At 50.8% G+C, this 22,566-nt stretch overlaps 1 protein-coding gene across 4 annotated transcripts in view; it reads right to left on the bottom strand.

Annotated features, from left to right (window-relative positions):
* VANGL1 (VANGL planar cell polarity protein 1) overlaps positions 1–22,566 on the bottom strand; it is a 158,684-nt gene that overhangs the window by 91,219 nt on the left and 44,899 nt on the right. For 3 of the 4 annotated variants that reach the window (XM_054691750.1, XM_037501354.1, XM_054691751.1), the window contains exons 2-4: positions 13,447–13,641; positions 5,828–5,960; positions 1,544–2,151 (exon numbers count right to left, since the gene is read on the bottom strand). In XM_054691750.1, the coding sequence (XP_054547725.1) occupies positions 1,544–2,151; positions 5,828–5,960; positions 13,447–13,517 (812 nt within the window). In that variant the 5' untranslated portion in view covers positions 13,518–13,641. Of the gene's footprint in view, positions 1–1,543; positions 2,152–5,827; positions 5,961–13,446; positions 13,642–15,827; positions 15,937–22,566 lie in introns of those variants that run through there. The other variant, XM_037501355.2, reaches the window with a different exon arrangement.

Raw genomic sequence — 22,566 nt, 5'->3', positions numbered from 1 at the left:
CTGCCCACTGCACAGCACGTGCTGGTCTCTCTCCAAGTGACCATCTGTCCCACAAGTTCCAGAAGAGAGCTTTGAAGGCAGCCAACCTTGGGTCTCAGAAGCCCCTGGGCCTGGGCCTGCACATAGCAGGTGTTTCACACAGGTCTGTGGGTCACTGTTCTCCAAGGAAAGCGACAGTCGCGGCAGCGACTGACTTGGCATCCAAGGCTAACGGGATCTGCAAAGGTCCCAAGCACCTGATTTTGCTGCTTAGCACGTGACCCCGACACTGCCGTCCTCCAGGCTCGTCGGAGCGCCGGCGGCCTCAATGCTCCGCCACCAGGCCTCGGTGGAAGTGCTGAGCCAGGGGAAGGAGAGAGGGTGCATGCCAGCACCGAGAGGGCTTGGCAGCGAGTCCCGGCTCCAGACAGGGCTGGGCCTCCTCCCTTGGCACCAGCCAATTAGAGGAAGAAGCCCATCACTCTGGTGATGCCACTGAGGAGCTCTTGCCCATTTCAGCTGTTTTGCCAGCTACAGAGTCACAGCTACAATTAACGAGCTTATCATGGGCCAGGCAGGTCACAACATCGGCTTCGACTGCCCGAGGAGGCAGCAGCGCCCACTGAGACGCTAAAGTCAGGCATCCCAGGCTACCCGCCTAACCAGCTGGGTGCCAGGATCCAGGCAGGCACTGAGGATGCAAGGAGGAGGGAGACACAGCCGCTGTCCTCCAGGAGTTCACAGTTTGTGGAAGAGAACAGAGAAATGCAGAGGAAGAGGCTCCAGGGGGAGACTTCACGCCGGCCTCTCTTCACGACATTGGGATGAACTCAACGAGGCGAGTCATATCATTTTGGACAAATTATTCAAAACTCCTAAAGCACAATTTCTTCATCTAGAAGCACTAATAATGTACATCGAAGGGTGCTGTGAAGGGTAAACGTGACGCTCCCTACACAGGGCTTACCTCGGGATAGAGAATAATAAATGGCGATTGTTCCTTTACTTCACCACAGAATAATTAGGTTTCATGCACAGATTTACAGTATGACATGTCAACTTATTTCTAACAATTTTCTCACGTGTACATTTTTAAGTCATTCAACACTTACAAGTTTGGAGTTTCTAACTTGGGCTTGAATCTTTGCTGGAGAGTCACTAGAGTAAGCATGTGATTGATTGTCCAAAGCCCCTCCGAGGGGGGAAAGAAAAGGAACGATTAACGATTCCTCCAGGACAACCATAAACCAGATGTACCCATTTTGGGCAGAATGGAACTACTGATCACACTGTCCAGCATCCACCAGCCAAGGACAGGGGCCAGGTCAGTAGCCACCATGTGCATCCTTTCTCCAGGAGAGGAAGCCCAAGGAAATCAGCCTGGTGAGAGCCAGCCATTGGCCACACCATGCAGAAGTCAGGGGACAACACACATACCCAGCTCCTCCTGGGTGAAGGGGAGCCCCCCGTGCTGGCCCTGGGCACCTGCCCCACCCCCCTGGCTGAAGACCCGCCATCTGCAGGCTGGCATCAGTGGCCCCTCTGCCCCTCGAGGGCCCCTTACCTCAGGTGTCCCAGGCTGTAGAAGCGGGACTCGCCGTCGGTGGAGCGCACGACCTGCAGCGTGAACATGGGCTGCAGCTGCCGGAGCTCCAGCAGGACGATGGCCAGGTAGTGGATGAAGAGAAGCGCGTCCACCAGCGACACCGCGTACTGCACGATGCCCTGGTAATTCCGGTCCCGAGAGTCCAAGATGCGGACCCCATAAAAAAGCCAATAGGACACCACGAAAAGGAAGATGAGGACCAGCAGGAGGGCGCGGAACACAAACACCCGTGGCAAGTCAGCTCTCTGCTTGCGGAAAAACAGCGCCCAGGTCCCAATGAGCAGAATGAGGAGTTTGAACGCCACAGAAATAAAGAGTCCCTCACAGATGGTGCCACAAGGCTCCAGCTCGTCCCGCCACAGGATGGGGGGCAACAGAATGAAGGCAATGGGGGTGAGGAAAACTAGAAGTCCCAGGAAGGTGGCCACGGTGAAGCCCAGGTAGCGCTTGCAGTCCAGTCCCACACTGTCCTCCATGTCCTTGCTGATCCTGGCGATGTCCTCCTGGGATATGCTGTGCTCCGAGGTGCCCGTGATGGCCGTCGTGGTCTCACCCCAGTTGTCATCCTGATGGGGAAAAGACTGTGAGAATGAAAAGCTCCCCAAGCAGGCCACCTGCCAGAGCCCCCAAGCAGGCGCTCAGAGACCTGGGGAGGTGTGGCGGGGGGGTGGGGGGGGGCCAGGGAAGCTTAACTCTTCAATTACAAGAAGCTTTTCACATGAACAACTGTCAGTGACATTTTCCAAAATTATCATACACTTTCCTTTTCAAACAGAGGAAGCAAGACCTGACCTGTCTGCTGGGTGATTCACTACTATGGAGAGGCTCGGAGGGCCTGGAGCAGTTTGCCCGGCAATAAACAATCTTGTTGTTCCACTCACATGTGAGCACTCACCCACCCAGGAGGGAGGCCTCTGCATTTGCTTCTCAGTTCCTGGCTGGCTTATAAAGTCTTACGAAGCCCAACTGCCACAAGGCGGGGAGTAGTACTATCCCTTCCAATACCTCTGAAGACGAGAACTGACATTATCCGTACAGATCAAAGCTTACTGGCAGCTAGTCCACACTTTTTCAAACCTCCACCATGTTTTCCAGACTCATTTGGGAAGTATGAGCGTCAAGAACTCTGATAACATGTCTCACTGACCAAGCCAAGCAAACATCAGCCTCATGGCCAGCACAGCTCAAAATCCTTCCCAAATATACTCTCCCGACAAACTAAACATTGGGGCAGAGAAATGCTGGAATTATTCTGTGTTTTGCTTTCTTGCTTTCTCTCTTTTAAAACTTTGAGGTCATTTCTCACTGGAAACTACCCTAGTATTTTCTACTCTCTAGTTTCTTATCTACTTAACAAGATCAGTTGTGAGGATTTTAAATGACGTTGTTATTTATTGGCAATTATGACTCTGTTCCAGAGCAACAACAGAGCAAGAAGGACATGAAAAGGCACATGGGATCCAAAGGGGTCTTGCCTCAGAGATCTGTACACATGATTTGACTTGGAAAATCAGATGTGGGGGTAAAGTTGGGTGGAATTAAAGTATAAGACACTAACTTAGAAAAATCTAGTTAGAAAAATCTTAGAAAAATCTAAGATGACAGCTGAATCAGTAAGAGAGAGATTTCATAACCAAACAATAACCTCAAATCTAGTAATGGTCAAAAAGGAAAAATGATTTGTGAAACGTGTAGGCAAGGAATGGAGGTCGTGAATTTCAAAAATTGCATACCATGGGGCAAATTACTGTTTATGGTGACAGCCAGAAGCACCTGGGACCATCAAACATCACCGGTGGAAGCAAAAAGTACTACAATCACTCTTGAAATCTGGAGTGGCACTTTCATACACATTTAAATATATACTTAGCTGCATGGCCCAGCCACTCCATTCATGGATTTTTATCCAAAGCACAACACATGGCCACAAAAAAAACTGGTACAAAAATGTTTTCTTAACAGCTTTATTCATAATAGCCAAAACAATATAACCCAAATGCTATCTGTTAGAAGAAAGGATAGCAAATTGGAGTACATTCATACAATAAAATAATACCCAACGAAAATAGAAAGAATAAATTGTTGAAACACACCAACACATGGACAAATCTCAAAATCATACTAAGTGGGGGGGGGGGGTATTCCAAAACAAACAAACAAAAAAAAAAAGGATTCCAATTACACTGCATTATAAAAGAAGCAAAATTAATCTTCAGTGATAGAAATCAAAACAGTGCTTGCCTTGAGAGGTGGGGGCCAATGGCAGAGATTGGGAAAAAATGAAAATGTTCTAGAGTGACAGAAATATATACCTTGATAGGAATGTGGACTATGGAGGTTTATTCAGTTGTTAAAAGTCATCAAATTTACACTCAAGATCTTTCATTTTACTTCAATTTTTAAAAAAGAAAAAAATAGTTAACAGGAAAAAACAGCCACAAATTCAAAGATACACAACTTGCTTTAATATAAGGTGAGTTTACAGGTGACATAAAATAATTTCCTTTGTAAACCTCTTAGCGAAGGCAAATCGGGATTCCATGTTTTGTATTGGGCCTAATACTGACTTGATGATCAATACTGAAATAATTACTACTAGCAATGTCTCATCCTTTTGTTCCTCACCCACCATCTTTGATTTAGCTGCTGCTCACCCTTTTTCCTGCCAGAGAGTTGATAATTAAATCCTCTGCCCATATTAAGAATGAGTGCATATATCTATGTAAGACATGCAGCTGTCCAAAGGTTGTCTCAAGGTTGAAGTTCTCAGAAGAGAAAGGATCGAAGGGCCTCAGCCCTAGGTTATCAATGAAGAAACCAGCCAAGGCCCACAAAGGCGGTGACACCCCACAGTCCCCAGGGACTGAGACCAACTTCCCCTTCAATGCTTTTCCCACTCCATCACCTTAGTGTAAACACCCAGGCTGTCCCAGTCACTTCCTGGTGAGCCTCAAGATGAAGAGAAGCTGTGAAGGGGAATTGACTTCACAGGGGCCCAGCAGGGCCTGTGAGTGGACATGCAGGAGGAAACTGCCCCCCACAGCACTTCAGGGTGGTCCAACCTCAGGACTGGTCCCTCCCCCACCTCTCTAGTGTTCCCGGTGCTAGGCAGGGGGTGCAGCAGTAAGCACTGGAGCTATTTACTGACCTCTGAACAAACCCCACTTTGGCCCACAGCTGCAGCGCTGGGCTCCAGGGCACCCTGGGTCTCTGAGAAATTCCTACTTCAGTCCATCTGTCTGTTTAGTTGTAACCAGGCCTCCATGTATACCCACAGGGGCACACAGATCCATGCTATCTGCCCTAGATCTTTACCGCTGTGTGTGATATGTCAGTTTATTTGGAACCAAGGCTGGACATGCTTATGTGTCCAGCGCCGTGGAGAGTGTGCAAATATGGTTAGAGTATAACTCGGACACTTATGTAAATCATATGGGCCCCCGGACATTGGAACGCAGAGAGAAAACCTAAACTCTTTTTTTTTTTCAGTTAATAAATCACCAATCTTTAAAAATGGGGTGACTTCACATAAAATCCTAATTTCCAGCTTTTTTTAAGCATTGCAGGATCCAGAAAAACCCAGTTGCTGCATTCCTGAACCGCAACCAGGGTCTGCAGAGGAACTGATACTGTTCCCCCAGAGGAAATGCATTCCACAACACGCAGACTCCAATGCCCGGCGTCATGGCCCCACACACGGGGTGCCCCACACACGGGGTGCCACTCAGATGGCTGCTCAGCCCCAAGCTCATGGGGCGCGTCCGTGGCTATCTCATCCGTTTTCCTAGCCAGCACCTCAGGGTGCTCCCTGGTGTACTCGATTTACTAAGCGGCGCTGCTCAGGTGTCTGTCCCAAGCACTTTGCTCTTCTTCCCAACACTGCTTAGGGTTTCTGGAGAAGGAGTTTCCTCCCCTTTCTCACACTGTTCCACTTTGGAATGAGTCTCCAGAGACTGCTGCCTGTAACTTTTCCCTTCTCTGCGCTGTCGTCAACCTGGCTGGCTCCAACACCCTTCAAAGCAGGCCAACCAATCATACTCAGAAGAAGCTGCAAGTCAGCCAATAGCAGGGCAGGCTGTCCTCAGACCCATCAGGAACCACGGGACATAGATAAACTAATTAACATGCTGGAAAAACAAAGATTAAAACCCAAGAGAACTTAGAGCAATAAGACTTAGAAATACATGTACCAAAAAGCTTTGATCTAGGGGCCGCCAGCTCACACACTGCTGTGAGCCTTACCTGAACTTCCTCGGTCCGGGCAGAATCATTCGCCAACAGGGGCTCTCCCGTGGGAGCCTGAATGGTGACAGATTTTTCTGACCCTCTGCCATCTTTATTCCGGGGTGATTTGTGTCTCTCTCTATTTCTTTCCCTGAAAAAAACAAAAGATAATCAGCTAGTATGTTCATGCCATGTGAAAGAATAAATGCCCTCAAAATTAAGTTAGAGATTTCATTTTGAATTTAGGACATACACACACACACACACACACACAATGCCAATGCCAACCCATCATCAGCCTCCTGCAAGGAGTTGGCTGATCCTTATTCCCAACTTAGTAGTTACTCCTTACTTGCTTTTCTGCAATTGTAAGACAAACACCTCTATTAACAGTGATCAAATTTTCTCAAAGCCTAAAACTGAACTTTAGAATTTGTGCAGGAAGCAGATCATTTTATGGTAGAGTGACTGACTTGATTTGGTAGTAATTTGCCTAAATTTATTTTCCAGAACTTTTTAAGTTGAGAAAACAGCAAAATATTTTAAGCTTTGGTCTGTCAAAAAAAAAAAAAAAATCTGGGACACACTGTCACCCTACACCTTTGGATGAGAAGAGAAGAAAAGAAATTCTAAACCAGATCAGAGACATTTATTTCTCACCCTCCCAAATTCAGAACGAAAAGTCTCTCCCATCGGCTCTAGCTGAATTCAAAGACTCCCACGAAAACGAACAAAAGCTGGCACAGAGGACGCCAAGGGAGTTGTGTGAGGTGTGGTGTGAGTTTCACGTCTCCTCAGAAAACTGCTTTTACCCCGGTGGACCTCCTGGGTGGTCTCCCAGGGTGGCTGCGAGAACTCCCTGCCGTGGGTCACTCCTGACATTACAAAAGGACTCGGTCGCTGTGCAAAGCTCAGCGGTCACAACCTGGACCTGAACCACCTATGGAAGCCAGGGGCGCGCCCACCACCCCCTGTGGACAGTCAACCCGGGGAGCCACCGCCACGGGGACCCCCGAGTGGTCAGGAGTGAGTGTCTTCAGGCTGCTGGCCCACCAGCGGCCTTGACCTCAGCCTCGCTCCTCCGGCCACTCGCCCTCACGCCCAGGTCCCAGCTACACAGAAGCCTCGAGCACACAGACCCTGGTGGCAAAGAGGATCTGTCTCCACTAGCTGTGCCTTTCCACAAGGTATTCAACCCCTGAAAAGCTCCGTTTCCTCCTCAGAAAAAGGGATAACGGGAGCACCACACAGATGATGGGCGAGGCCAGGGCTGCGTTAGGGCTCGGCGCGTGGAGGTGCTGGTCACCGTGTCACCATCAGCCGGGGGCCGCGGTGGGTGGGCTTTGGGAAGCAGCGGTCGTAGAGTGGAGGCGACCATGGGAACCCAGCTATCAGCACTGTGGGAGCCCCCGTTGACCTACCACTGAGCTCACAAACCACTCCCACATTTCCTGCGGGCAAACTACATTCAAGCTTCTCAACACCTTCCCAGGAGAAGCTCTGGCTAATTCTTCAAAGAGCAGGGAGGCTTCCAGGGTCCCAGAGACTCTTTCAGTGACAGTCCCCAACCCCACCCCCGCCCCCAGCCTGATTCTGGAGTGTAATTTATCACCACGGTCTATTCGTGACCTCCAGCTGCACAAGGGATGTGTTCTGGTCAACTCAGCCGTTGTGTTTTAAGCCGACAACTAGGGCGACAACCAAGAACAGTTCTCTGTCTGGAGCTGAATCTGCCGGCGCAGTCACACCACTTCCCACCCCAATGTATCAAGCCTTTAACTCCGTGCCTTATTACATGGACGGCGCTCAGTCCTAACAGCAACCCTGAGGTCGCGGTCACTGTCCCCAGTTACCCCCATAACTGGGGGGGGCAGTGAGGCTCACAGTGAGTGGCAGAGCAGGGTCTGAGCCACGGCTGCTCCCACGGCCTCCATTCATACCTGCTGGACTGCGCTGATGCAGCTGGAGGTTTCGTAGCATAAATATTCTCACTGTTCCTCCTCACCCCTACACTGGCTGGACCATGAGAGCCAGGAAACAGGCCTTTAGATGCCAGGAGTCACCACTGAACCTGGCCTCGGTCAGATGTGTGCCCACTACCCTGGGCTGCCACGGAAATGCTGCAAAAGGACGCAGCATGAGGGCCTCCCTTGGTGGCGCAGCGGCTGAGCACTGGGCTGCGAGGCTGCCTGCAGCCTCTGCAACGCCGGTTCAATCCCCGGCCATGGGCGAGGGTCCCACATGGCATGACAGTGTATTTCGTCAGTCTGCCTGTTCTGTTTCCCACTCTGGCTCTGGTGAATCCTCTCACCCTCCTGCGCTTCTGACTGTACCCAGTGCCTGTATAAATAAATAAATAAATCTTTAAAAAAAAAAAAAAGGATGCAGCATGAGACACAATAAGCACCACAGGAGATCTGTGTGCCTAGCCAGTCTGCAGAATGAGCTGTTTCCATCAAGTCTAGAACCACCACTCCCCAGAGCCCTGCCCGGGCAGGGCGAGGAAGCTCCCGCTTTCCCCCACTGCTCTCACATCCGTCACTCCCCGTGCCATCAGCCAAGTCACCCGCTCCCCCGCCGGTCTAGTCCCATAGCCCCACAGGCTACCTCCTGTGACAGCACAAATTCCACTGGAAATCAAGTCTGACCAAGTGCCAACCCCCGCAGCCTGCACACCACCCCACTGGGACAGAAGGCAGGTGGGGGGAACCACCCAGAACAGGAAACTTGTCTCCCAAGGGCCAGTGGGTGGTCCTGGCCCTAAAAGCGCCAACAGAGACCCAAAGGTGAAGGGACTGTCTAACAATGCCCCTGATGACATCTTTGGCAAAGCCAGTAAGAAGCTAGTACAGATCACCCCGGGGAGGTTTCTTACCCTCCAAGCCAGAAACCCTAAGCCAGTGCTTCTCAAACCTGAGCAAACAGAAAAGCCAGTGTGGATGTAAGTGCTGATTCTCTGGCCCCACCTCCAGAGTGTGTCTGATGGGAGCCAACAGAATCCACATTTTCCACCAGCACCCGGGTGACTGGGAGGCAGGTGGTCCAGAAAACATCCCCCAGGGCTCTCCCATCAACCACTCCTGCAAAGGGGGGTTGGGGGGGTGGGGGTGCTGCTTGGAGTGACTGCTCAGAATCCTGCCTGTTCTCGAAATACTCCGCACACAGCCCTGCAGCAACCAGGCGTGAACATGACTCTCAGAGGCACAGTATGGTGGCTTCTTTATGGGAAGCGCATCCTGTGGGTGCCACATGGGCCATGTAATGTGCTGGTCCCGTCATCAGGGGAGCAAGACCCGTCATACAGCTTTTATAACAATCACTGGTCCTGAGTCACAGCTTGAAGAAGGTCTCTGAGCCAGAATTAAATGGTGAAGCCCAATAAAAACACTCACTCCCGGTCAGGCTTTCAGTTTGCAGAGCCGAGAGCTGGTAGGGCCATGCCACGCAGCAGGGACCCAAATGTCATCCCTGTAGCTCCAAGGGCGCAAACTCCAGGGAGAGCTTGTGGCTGCCAAGTGGCCTCTGGGAGAGGCCTCCCCAGGGTGCAAGAATCAGTTCATGTCTGAACATATGAACACAGGCGACTGAGGAGTAAGGCCCAGCAAGGAAAGGGTGTTATGAGCCCGTGTGCCCCAACCCTGCAGAAGTGGTCGGTCACCCGTGTGCTCAGCTGGGCAGGTGTGTCAGCGCAGGAATCTCTGCACCTTTATCTCTGAGTCTGCTCCCACACATCTGCCTGTGCAGGAAGATAAGTGTGTCTGTGCGTGCGTGTGCACTCAGGAGGGACGGGACGAGCAAGCAAAAGCACGTAGGAGGCTCGGGCATGTGTCTGTACCTGCAAGTGTGTGTGTACAGACATCTATTGAGGTAATCTGGAGCTGAGCCCTGGGGGGGCTGCTGTAAACCCCTTCTCGCTGCCAGCCAGAATCCCGGCCGATTCCCATACCATTCCCATTCACAGCCGGCATTTCCTGGGAAGATTATTTAGCTCTGCCTCTGTTGTTTGTCTATTTCTATTTGGGGAAAGCTGGCCCCACCGGTTACTCCTCCCTTTCCTTCTCTACCACCACCCACTACCTGGCCTTTCTCTCCACCGGCCGCTGGCGCTTGGCTGGCTGCTTCCTCTATGCGGTGACTGGGGTGGGACCCTGGTGTCATGCAAACTTATTGAGCAGCCTGTGGACAAAAGCACAACCCCCACGGCTCAGACAGCCTCTCCGGGACAATGCATGAGGCGGCTGTCACATGAGTTACCCTTCCGTTCCACCCTTTTCCTATCAGTTCCTCCTGCTGTTCTCCTGGGCTTCCCAGGACCAGCAAGTGAAGCTGAAACCCGCCCAGGCCACCTACTAACCGTGGTTCTGTCACCTACAGGATGGGGGGTACTGCCCACCAGGGTTCTAGGAATGCTGTGAGGACGAGACCAGGGCTGAGGGCCCAGCAGACAACCCACACGATCGCTCCCCTCACGGGCAGCTGCAGCTGTGGTATTTAGTGCAGGGAACGGCCCACACCCACAGGTGAGGCGAGGCTGGCTGGGGTCCGCACCACCTTCCCAGCCAGTTACCTGGACACCCTCTGGACATGGCCGACATCACAAAACCAGACCACTGACCTCGCTGCTAGCAGAGTCACTGGTCACCTGCTTGGAACCCAGGCAGTCCTCCAAAGGCGCTGTGCTCAGACGTAGCAAGTTTGGTGCACTTGACCTTTCCTGTCTCAGCTAGACCGCTACTGAAATGACCACAAAACGAGGTCCCTCCCTTTTCCTTCTTTTCCATCCAAATTCACAACAGATCACTGAGCAAGCGGCTTTGCAGGGCTGCTCCTGGGTGATACAGCTACCTGGCTGGTCAAGGCTGCTCACGCGCCTGAGAGGAGTGGTACTGCTGCTGACGATCCCTTAGGCCCCACTGGGCGCCCCCCTCCACACACCAGGGCCACGCTGGCTCCCCAGCCCCAGCCCCACTAGGGCTCTCGGCCTTGAACTCCCCACAGGCTTGTTTTTTCTGAAGAGGTCCTGGAGGGGCCACCTCTCACCCAGCGCTTTCCTGAGGGGCACGCGGGGACAGCCCTCCATCAATTTACTGAAAATCCATTTCTGTTGTCGCTAGTCACAGCCTTTCCTCCAGGGTCCAAGAGAGCACAGAGAGTTCTGCCCACTTTTTTAACTCCAAGTTATACTTTCTTAAAGTCACCCCGGGAGCATGTGGTATCAAGTTCTGGGGCCCTGGGAGGCCCAAAGAAATGGCGGCAGAGCAACAGGCCCTGAAGCCTGACAGTGGGAACCAGGTAAAGGCAAAGAGGCCAGAGATGGTCTTGACTCTGATACTGCCAGCGGCGAGCACCACGAGACCCCTAGTTTTCCTTCCAGCTTTGGGGCACGGGAAAGGGAAATCTGGCATTCTGACAAGGGAATTACTGTTTCCAACTAGGTCCAAAGATTTGATATTTTAAAACAGCTATTTCTGGTATTTGATAACTAATCTGATCTGTGTACCCACTGGCTGCCGTTCATGAAGATGTTTTATCACCAGCGGTTTCGGCCTTTCCCAGGGTCTGAGCTCTGGCCTGTCCCTTCAGCCCCCCCACTTCCCCCCAACCCCTCCCCCACTCCCCCCCAGCTATTCCTTCCTGTTTCCTTTGCAGACCAGAAAAGCTCTCCTGGGCTCTGGCACAAACTTACACCTCTTTCCCAGAGCTTTATCATTATAAAAGAAATAAATGAAAATTTATAAGTCAAAATGTGTAAGTTAAAAAATACCCATCACCCTAGTAATCCTTTACTCAGGGGCAGGCAAGGTCGAATGAATATCTACCGTATCAGAAGATCTATAACTCACCTAAGGTTTAGGTTTTGAATCTTGCTTTTTATAACAAGGCCTCGTGTCATGAACCAATCTTTGAAAACCTTATTTTGACACTTTTATTCCATTCGTATTTTTAGTTGCTTAACACACCCTTGTAAAATGAGGACAGAAAGATAAAGTGGAGATGATAGTTTCCAGCCATCCCTGTTCTGGGTTGAGTTCCTGCCCAGGTAGAGTTCCCCTAACTATCCTGGGGTAGTTCCCACAGGCGATCACTCCTGTTGGTTCGAGGGCATCTTCCAGGCCTCTTTCTGCGTGCGTGCTTCCGTGGGGTTCACAAATAGAAAAACAACTAGGCAAACACATCTTACTGCTGTTCCCACTGCCGTGAGCTGCTCTGCGAGACCACAAGGTCTAGTTAGGCTGTTAGGGGGAAAAGGCTGTCCTAAAGCTGATTCCATACAGACTTTGTGGACTCCACCCCCACCCCAGGCCAAAGCCAAAGACACTGGGAACTCCAAATCCCATCCCCACCCAAGGGAAGGTGGCTGGGACCTGAGGGTGGGGTGAAGCAGCCAGGTGGGTATAAAGCCAGACTCGGGCTTTGGAGGGGTCCCCCATTTTGGCTCCCCGCCAGCTCGCAGCGTCTGGCCAGCTCTGAGAGTGACTTTGGGTTTCCAGGTCGGCAGATCAGGTAGGACGCATTAAAGACTTTATTTCCCTATTTTCTCCCTGAGTTGTACATTTTCCTTATTTCCTTTTTCCTTGTAAATAAACCTTTTATTAACCTTTTGTGTGTGCCTGTAGTGGAGTATTCATAAGTCCCTTGTAAGCGCGGGTGAGGACCCACAGCCAGGCAACCCGTTTTATATCAGGGTTGCCCCATAACAAGGCCACCACCTAACCTGTCCCAACCACAGGGGAGAGGGTTGACCACAGAGGCCTTTGGGACATGGCCCATGGGGGCCTTTGACTGTGGTGCTGAAATGCCACCAGTGAGTACCGTCCAACAACGGGCTGTACCAAGTGCCTCATGTGCATCACCTCATTTAACCCCTTCAACAGCCCTTAAAGTGGGTGCTGCTGAACCCCTTTCACAGATGAGGGGGCTCAAGGAAGCAGCAGCTTTGCAATTTTATAACATTACAAATATAAGTAGATAATACAGATAGCAGCAATACAGATTACAGTATTGCTTCACTCACGCCCCACTCTTCTGCTCATGGAACATTCTGCGGATCTGTCATGCGGCAGGCTCTGTGGAGTCAGTGCAGACCTGCTTGTTCTGCACAGAGGAGGAAGATTTTGGCCCCCACCACCCAGGACCACATTTTCAAAACCCAGGCTTGTGCCCTGGGAAGCTCCTCAGAAAGAAAGAAGGTGCCAGACCAATCCCGCCCTTCAGTGTATAAGCCTCACAGCAAATGCATAATGGACCATGAGTCAGCAGCTTTGGGAAGGAAAAGTAACAAATTAACACTTTTTTCAAATCTTTCATTTACATTCTTGGTAAAGCTTTGGGAGAACTGTCAGCTAAGAGAAGTACTTAGAAATGAAAAACATTTCCACTGCAGGGAGAAACTTTAATTTAAAATCAATTGTGAGAAATTAAGGTCATCAACTGTAATAGCAGCTATAAAACATAAATTGGCAGTGTAGTTACTCCCCACGCAAGCTAAATGCTCTCAGCTCCGCTTCTCACGCACCAGCGAACTCAAGGGCCCTGCGTCCAGGCGCCACTGTCTGAACAGTGAGCCAAGAAGGCCGCCCCCCCACCCCTGCATGTTTCCCCAAAAGAAAAAGTGGAACCACCAGCCACTTACATACCCTTGTCTGTGAGATTTTTTCGAATGACTTGAATAGTAAGAATATCCAGAATATGTGGATTCGGTATCCATAGCAATGCGGAGCTTGCTTGTGATGAAGGAGCAGGTACCTTTTCTCCTTAGAGGTAGAGATTCCTAAATCTCCAGACTCCTAAAGCCTGGGACTCAAGGAGCCACTCTTCAACAGGAACAAATTCTGCAAAAAGGGAAGGAAAAAAATATCAACTTTCAGAGCTTACCTAAAAGGGGCTGGAAGTTGTTAAGAGCCAGCTCCTCTCCAGGATGAGAGCAGGGAAGCATCTGATGGCTAAATGCTCCACTCAAGCAGCCAGAGGCTCCCCAGGGGTCCAGGTGGGGGTCAGGCCAGCAGTTGGGGGCCAACCAAACACCCAGCACAGCAGAGGAAAACCCCACCTGGTGCAACCCAGCCCTGGCCATTTCCTCCTCAGTCTCTCCTGCAAGGGTCTTGGCTGGGAGAAGTGGCTACTCTCAGCCCAGCCCCAGAATCAGTGCCCGGCCCCCAAGTGCCAGCTAGCCGGTTCCAAAACAATACCCAGGGAAGGAACTTTTAAGGGTTTTGCTCATAGTTTTCAAAAGCCAATTAGAAAGTTCTCAGTCCCTTTAAATCAGGAATCCAAGCTCCTGAAAAATCTATCCTAGGGAACTAATTTATTAAAAAGAAAAACCTCCCCGGTGGCACAGCAGGTTGAGCGCAGTGCTATGAGGCTGTCCGCAGCCTCTGCAGCACCGGTTCGATTCCTGGCCAGCCAGGGAGCAACCCACATGGCGCAATGGACCTCTCCTGTCTCACCCGCTGCTCCCTTCAGCAGTGATTTCCATCTGCCTGTTCTGTTCCCCACTCTGTCTCTGGTGAATCCTCTTACCCTCCTGTGCCTCTGGCCTGTACCCCAGTTCTTGTATAAAAATAAATAAGTCTTAAAAAAAAGAAAAAGAGAAAACTATCACTACATTGTTTGTAATAGTGAAAAACTAGAAACAATCTAAATGTCAAAAAAAAAAAAAAAAACCAACAACAGAGGAAAACACATCTCATCCACCCAAAGAAATATCACATAGTTGTTTAAAGTGATAAGTATGTAGAATGAAAAACTGTATAATGGTAAATTTGAAAAGCTAGTTATAGGATTCTAGATAGAAACTGAATCTGCATTACAGCCACGATCATATAAGTTGCTTACGTAAGGACAGGACTAAGAAGAGCCATCAGAAGATGAAAGCAGGTGATTGATTAGTTGCAGAAGGGTGGACATATTTTCATTAGATGCTGCTTTGCAATAAAAATAAATTGGAAACATTTCCAAGCACAGCCCTGTGTCCTACAAGCTAAAACCTTTACTTCTAGACAGCTGAGCTCCACAAGCTCCAGCCTCCCTGCACCCCTGGCCCCAAAGCCAGCCTCTGCCCAGCAGGGTCCTCCTTCCAACGGGAAGCTGAGACTGCAAACAGACTTGCTGAGATAAGTAAGCGTGAAGACAACACAAGGAGCTGCAAATGCCGGATCCCTACCCCCTCCAAGGGCAGCCAAGTCCTCTGGGCCCCAGCAAGGCCCGGCCAATCCGGGGAAAACGGGGCCTTGACTTGTGCCTCGTTTCCACCTGGTCTCCCAATTCTTATGATTAGAAGAGCAATACGTGAAAATGTCAAAAATAATGAAAGCTGTTTTTAAAAATCCCACTCGCGCTCCTAGGAGAGGGATCAACATGTTCATAACCATCTTTTCGGAAGAACACATGGCAGCCATCGCACACCAGCACGGCCCTGCCTCAAACGCCAGGCAGACGGCGGCTGCTGCGTCCTTGTGTCCACTCTGCCCAGGTAGGATGGCATGGAGCACTTTCACTTTCAAGGTCGTGACCCTGGGCTAGCCTCCCTCCCAGGATTTACGTATTAGCTATGTCACCTAGTCAAATTATTAAACCCCTCTGAACTCACATTTGTAAAGTGTGAATAACAAGTAACTTAGCAACTGTGGAAGTTGCCAGCAGCAGCCCTGGATGTGCCGGATAAACAGAAGTCGTGTCCATCAGTGTCCCGGGCCCAGGTTCCGAAGCCCCGGGACTTCCCTCCTGGGGTCTCAGCTAAGAGCAAAGCTCAGAGAGGAGCAGGCAGGGCTCCCTGCATTGGTCACCCTGGGCTCCCCTCTCTGCCCACAGCTTGCTAACTACCAGTCAACCCCAGAAAGGCGGGTCCCCCAGAGCCTCGGGTTTTCTCATTGGTAAAATGGAAATAAAGGAGCCTATTTTGCGGAGTTACTATAAAGCTTCCCTGTGAAAACAGACACAGAAGCCACCAGCTTTGCTCTGGACCCTCCTCTACTTCCCTGGCAGACTTGGGCACACACCCCCTCGGGTCCCCCGGCACCTGCACTAGGGATCTCCATCAGCTCGCAGCGCCGCGCACTCTGCTTCCCTTCTGCTCTGGGCTCTGCTGCTTTTTCACCTGCTGCATCCTGGCAGGCACCATGTGAGGGCTGAGCCAAGATCCCGCCTGCCCTGAGCCGGCGCCTTTCCTGAAAGCCCAGCTCAGCTCTCCGCTGCCCTGCAGAGAGAACGCGGGCAGCCTGTCGGGTCACCCGGCCACCCCCTTGCAGACTCAAAACTGACCTCTGCAATGACCACACCTTTTTCCTGCCTTCCAACCTCTGAATGAGGATTCCCTTTCCCATCGTAACTTCTAGTCAATTCTGGCTACATGCTGCTGGGTGTCTTGCACCCAGGGGACTCAGGGCTGCTGACCTGGACTGACCCGACCCATGAGGGAACACCGCGAGGCAGATGCTGTAAGGGGACTTACCTCTCTGAGCTGTTTCTCCCCGGGAACTGAGGCCATTTATGTGACCTCTCCCTAGGGCTGCTGTGAAGGGTGAAGGAGACACCCTATGGGAATCGGCCTGTGGTTGCCCGAGCGTTTCATACGCCTCCCCCTCTGCGAGAGGAAGTCACTCACAGCCCTCATGAAAACCACCAGCCATCCATTAGGACAACTCCGGGCACGCCCCGCAGGAAATCATGGGCTCCAAAGCGCCCTTTGGGTAATGGCTTTAGCTAACCCTCTCTCACTGCTCCAGGCTACGCTCCTAAAGGGGCAGTCTGGACCTGCTAGGAAGCCTGCCTCTCAAGTATCACCCCAGACGCCAGCCTAAGACAGCCCCAAGTTGACCAGAGATGGCAACAAGTCCAAAGGCCACATCTGTGTCCTCCGTCCCACTGGGGCAGGAGGGACAGACCTTGTCCCATCTCTTCCTTTGTCCATCTCCTTATTGAGCAAGCAGCTCCAAGAACCCTCGTGAACAATGCCAGGAGGCCCAGTGATGCCACCGCCTGCCCTGCCCAGCCCCTCTGCTGCCTGCGGCCCCTTCACTCCCCATCTGAGGGCGCTGCCCCTCCCCCAACACACCCTCTCCCCCAACACACCGCCCTTGGTCCTCTCTTATCATTCAACACCCACCTGTGAAGGTGTTCTCCTCCCTCTGTAAGCGCCTTGGAGACAGGAGCTCTGGTTTACCCACCCCTCAGCCACTGGACATGGTAAGAACCCCACAATTACTTCCTGAATCAATCCTACCACGCATTTCCTATGCAGATGCCTCTTGCTTCACCTGGGGTCAAGAGCACCCCCACAATTGGCATCTCCCTTCCACTGTCGTCTGCTAGGGTGACCCAATCAACTTCTCAATCCTCAAGCTCCAATTCTGTGCCACTTCGGAGGCACACTCCCCTTCAGCCCACACCACCTAAGTGCTCTCTGCACACAGCATGCCCTTTGCTCTTGGGGATCCGGCCCCCACTCCCTCCAGGCTTCCTCGACACAGGGCTAAAAGGGTTACTAAGCCTGCAGCCTGCTCATCCAGTGCATCGATGCAGAGCTGAGGCCTTTCTAAGTCATCCTGCTTCTGTCATAACTATCGATTCTTATCTGAGATCTGAGTGAGGATTAAGAAGCAACAGGAGGCAAGCTCTCAAAATTCAGAGTGAACTCATTGTGACAGAGAGTAAGAGCTGACACCCTTGGTAAGGAGAAAAACATATCCTGAAGCTTATCACTACAGAGACTTATTTATGACACAGTTCTCCTGTATGCACAAGAAATTAGCAGATAAGCCGAAGGAATGCCTTATCAGAAAGGTAATAAAGTCATGAAAAGGAATCAGGTTCCCGGGGTAATAAACTGATAGGCCAGCCCCGGCCTGAGCAGGACTGAGCAGAAGGTGTAAACATGGGTCCTGGAATCTGGAACTGTCCCTCCATCATTCTGACCCCCATATGTGACCCACATCACGCTTGGCCCTAGCTGGGCAGCCAGTGATCTCTCAGGGTACAATGTGGACGTCACTGCCTACTTAAAATGCCCCCAGGGCACTTTGGTCTGCAAGGTCCTGCCCACCACCCCAGGCCCTTTGTCCTCTAGCTTCAAATCCCCTCAGACAGCAGGCTCTCTGCAGCCCTGGCCTTGGCAAGGCCCAGTGTATCTGCTACATTCACTCTTTTCACGCCCTGTTTCACCCAATTCCTATTCATCCCTCTCAATTTAAAAACTGTTTCTTTCAGGCCTCCCCAGGGGTGCAGCGGGTTGAGCGCAGCACTGTGAAGCTTTCCGCAGCCTCTGCAGTGTGGGTTTGATTCCTGGCCAGCCAGGGAGCAACCCACATGGTGTGGCCCACTGCTCGCCCGCTGCTCCCCTCAGCAGTATACTTTGGTCAGTCTGCCGGTTCTGCTCCCCACTCTGTCTCTGGTGAATCCTCTCACCCTCCCACACCTGGCCTGTACCCCAGCTATTATATAAATTGAAAATAAATACAGGCCTCTTTCAAGAGGCCTTTCCTCCATCCTCAGGTCTTTTCACAGCACCCCCCTACTTTTATCTCAGGCCCAATTACATGTTGATTTAGGTCTGGCTGCTGAGCAGACCCATGGGAAGCCCCTCAAGGGCAGGGACCACTTTCACTATTGTCTCCCTGGCCCCAGAACTTAATGGGAACTCAACAAATGAATGAATGAATGAAAGAATGAAGTGTTTTTGGCAGACCTCCAGACATGAAGACCACTGTGGAAGGAACCTTAGAGATAATCTATTTTAAGTCTTTGGCTTTATAGGAAAGGTAAGATGCACAGGTTGGATGCAGCAGCCACATCAGAATCAAGGAGTGGAGCCACCCCGCTGCTCCCCCAGGTCACGCTCAGGGGGAAGGTTTGTAGTACAGACATGCTAAGTAAAAGCCAGCAGTGGCCTTTTTCAGTCGCTGCCCAAGAGCATTTGACCAGCCACCTCCCCCTGCCCTGATGGCATTTGGCCCCCAGGAGTACAGGGAGCGCTTGCGGGGGGAGGGGGGGGGTTGGAGAACCCCAGAACTGGGCTGAAGCTTCTGAAATGTCACCCCTGCAGGCCAGGCAGGCAGTGTTGAAGGGGGTGCACAAGGCACTTCTGCCTAAGCAGCAGCACCTTCCATTCCAGAACTCTCAGCAAAACCTATCAGGAAAAAAAAAGTCCTTCACGACCCTCTATTAAAAACAGTGAAGATGAGGGACCTCGAAGAGACTCTTCCCCTACAGTCATGTTCGCTCACATAAAGTGTACCTGACTACTACTTCAAAGAAAAACACCGTGTTGAGAAAATCATATAAGGGAAATAATATGTTATGGTAATGACAGTGGTAAACAGAAGCTAACCTCGCTAAAAAGGAAATTATAAAATTATCAACAACTCTGCCTAGAGCTATTAAGCAATTAAGAGAACTCGGGTTTGAAGGGGAGAAAGTTGCCTTGCAAGGTAGAGACACACACACTGAATTTAAAGTCATTCCTCACCCTCGCTAGTGGATGTTATTTCCAAGGGAGAGCAGTTTCTGGTGCAACTGGGTTTACATGTATCACATATATTACCCTGCACACTTGATTTTTATCATACCGTAATTCTAAAGGGTGTACTGCATTAATTATTATTTTTATTGTGTTCTGAAGCTAACATTTTTCTCAAGGTACCTATATTAAATTATATGGCACCCCGCTGGAAAATGACAACTGAAATAACTTTGTTTCAAGTCACCTTTTCTTCTACAGGGGGAAGGCAATGAACACAGGTTCCAGCCTGACCTTCACTGTTCAAATCCCCGCTCCAGTACTTATTAGCTGTGTGGCCACAGATCAAGTTACTCAACCTTTCTGCGCCGGTTGCCCCCAGTGTTACAATCAAATTGTATTTTACTTATAGGCATGAGGTGGGTATGACATGAGATAAGTCGGAATCATTTAGAACAGTGATTAGCACATGATAAACACTAGCCAACTCTTCGCCATTTTCATTATTCAATAAAATGAGGAAGAATGACTTTGCAAGGCACACAACTTATATCGTTTTCATTGAAGTTATGTCATTTTTCTGGGTTTAGTCTACCTGTGATGAATAGGATTAACTATGACTAGAAAATGTTGCAATTTCCATTCTGTTCTTTTTATTGCTCTGGGGTTGGGAGTGACTAACAGAGAAATGGCGCATGTTTTAGTGGATGATTTGGCGGCCCTTCATCAGAAGGCAGGGTCTGCAAAACATTTTGCTGATATATGGTCTATAAAGCACAAAGCATCATCTAGCGGACTGATGCAGGGACCCAAGGGTTTGTGGCATTTGTGACAAACCCAGAGCTCTTATAAATGAATGACTCTGGGCCACAAGTCACAAAGAAAGAAAATGTCAATCTCATTTTACCCATCTTGCCAATGATTTGAACTTACCTTCCCAGAATAACTGTTCCGTGGCTGAGTCACTAATTACCTCTGAAATACCTCCGGTGGCTGCGTATAGATTTCTGAAGAGCTGTGAATGGTTAACGTGTCTGGGGTTCTATGATGTATATTTGTTTTCAAGTCACCCCCTTGTTCCCTGCTAGGTCTTTAAGCTTCAGGAATAAAAGATTTCACAAGTACTACCTCCTCTGTAAAGCTGGCAGTGCTGGGCGTAACGATTGCTGTCCAGTAAGTGGGATTCAGAAGGACACTGATGGAGACAGAGCAGCAAAACACGACTGCACTTTTCCATCCAGCTTCAGGGGAGACCAAAGTCAGAGTAGAGACATGGTCCAGCCCCAACTCCACTTAATCCTGTCCTGTCCACCGTCTACAAAATGGTGTGTACTAATCACATGCCCATCCAGTTAGCCCCCAACCACAGGTAGTTCACTTTACAGAGAGAGTACGTTGACAACGGTGTCTAATACTTTGCAGTTATCGAGTGCTTCCTATGTGTTAGGCACTGTTTTAAGTCCTTTACAGGTAATATACAAGCCCCAGATCAAGCCTTATCTATAAGGGAGACAAAAATATTAGCTTCATGCTACAGTTATGGAAACCAAGTCATGCACCAGCTAAAGCGCTGGAGCCAGGGCTTGAACTCCTGAATTGTGCTCTTAGCTGCAGAAAATTTAAAGCAATGCAGTGATTACCAAAAAAATGTGCTTATTTACAGAGAAGGGTGGGAACAATCAAAGATTGCCCCAATACACACAAAACCCACCAAAATATTGCGGTTTCAATTCCTACGCACAGGTTTAGTGTCTCAAGCATTGTGGGAAGTCCAGAAGAAATGAATCTGGGAAACTTGCAGCTCTTAAGAACCTCACAGCCCAAAGGTGGATACTGGCCATTAAATGTACCCATGAGACGCACCCATGGAACCCAAGCTGCCGAGGCCTAGGGTCACAGACAGGGTATGTTTGTGGATGTGAGCAGGATGGTGGCGAGAATACCTCCCTCCCTCAACACCTGTCTGCTCTTCAAGGGCTCCATGCAATTGCTCTTGGTAAGGAAACTCGATGGTTTAATCCTATTGCTTAAATACATAAGACAATAAAAATGTCTTAGCAAGCAGACCTTACAAATCTGCCTTCCCCAAATTATTCTCCTATTTTACTCACAAATTAAATCTCAATCAAGTCACACTGCCAACACTGTAACAGGAAAAAGTTCGCACTAGATGTTAGCACTAATTATACCGACAGACAGCAAAGTTTAGGAATGCTCAAAGCTCAGGGGTGGGTGAAGAGTGTTACTTCTGTCAACTTTAGAATAAAACAGTTTCCTCCCACAAATCAAAGCCCCGACTATATCACATCGATTTAATTCCACTCTAAAAACTCTAATTAGTGGTTACATAAAATGACTAATTACGACTCCCTGGATTCAGACAGTTTCTGCCATCTCATTTAAACAGCCCAAGAGCTGTGTAATCAAACAAGCCTCCCCCTGGAAGGAGAATGCTAGTTAAGCATTGTTGATGGGTGACACAAGTTATAATATTTTCCAGCAACCCCATAAAACTTATAAACAGATCCGTGCAAATGCCAGATCCTGTACAGCTTCTAGCTTTTGGAATAAGTGCCTACAAATACTTGCATTTCCCAACCACAGCCCATCCAAAGCGTTTCACAAAATGCACATCCAGCCATACGAGCAGATCATCCCCATAAAACCCTCTCACCGCTTCCCCAGCAGCCGCGGGAGCTCGGAACCCGGGCGCAGCACCTGGGGAGGAGATGGCAACACTGAGCCCCAGATTTCTCCGCACCAGCCCCACCAGCTCATCTCCGGGAGCCAGGCCGCGGCTCCGCCCCACTCCCGACGCGTTGAAATGTTTCTAAAGCTTCACACTTCTCCGGGGGCTCAGCGACCGCAGGAGGAAAGGCGGTCCTGCCCATGGCGAAGGCTGCCCGGGCGCGGCGAGCCTGCTGGACCCGGCGCCCTGGGCAGAGGCGCGCCGGCCGCGTCCTGCTGCTCCCGGCGGTTTTGAAAGTAAACTCCTACCTGCCTGTTGCGCTCCGGCGGGCGCGGCGGGCTCGCCCCAGGCCTCCGGGGCCGGCCGGAGCTGCCCGCGGGGTGGGCGCCCGGGCCGGCTCCGCGCGCGCTTCAGGCCGAGGCCGGCGGCCCCGGCGCCCGCGGAGAGCAGGTCGCGCCCCGCGGCGGAGCGGGCACCGCGCTGCGCCCGGCGCCGGGGAGCGCAGGACGGCGGGTCCCGGGTCCCCGCGACCGACTCAGCCGCCGCGCGCCCCCGGGCGCGCACAGCCGCTCCCCGCCGGCCGGCCGGAGGCGGACTCCCGGGGCGCACCCCGCA

Source organism: Talpa occidentalis, unplaced genomic scaffold, assembly GCF_014898055.3.
Source record: "Talpa occidentalis isolate TD23 unplaced genomic scaffold, MPIMG_talOcc4v2.1 talOcc4.9, whole genome shotgun sequence".
NCBI classification, from domain to species: domain Eukaryota; kingdom Metazoa; phylum Chordata; class Mammalia; order Eulipotyphla; family Talpidae; genus Talpa; species Talpa occidentalis.
This window is presented reverse-complemented; position numbering and strand designations above follow the sequence as displayed.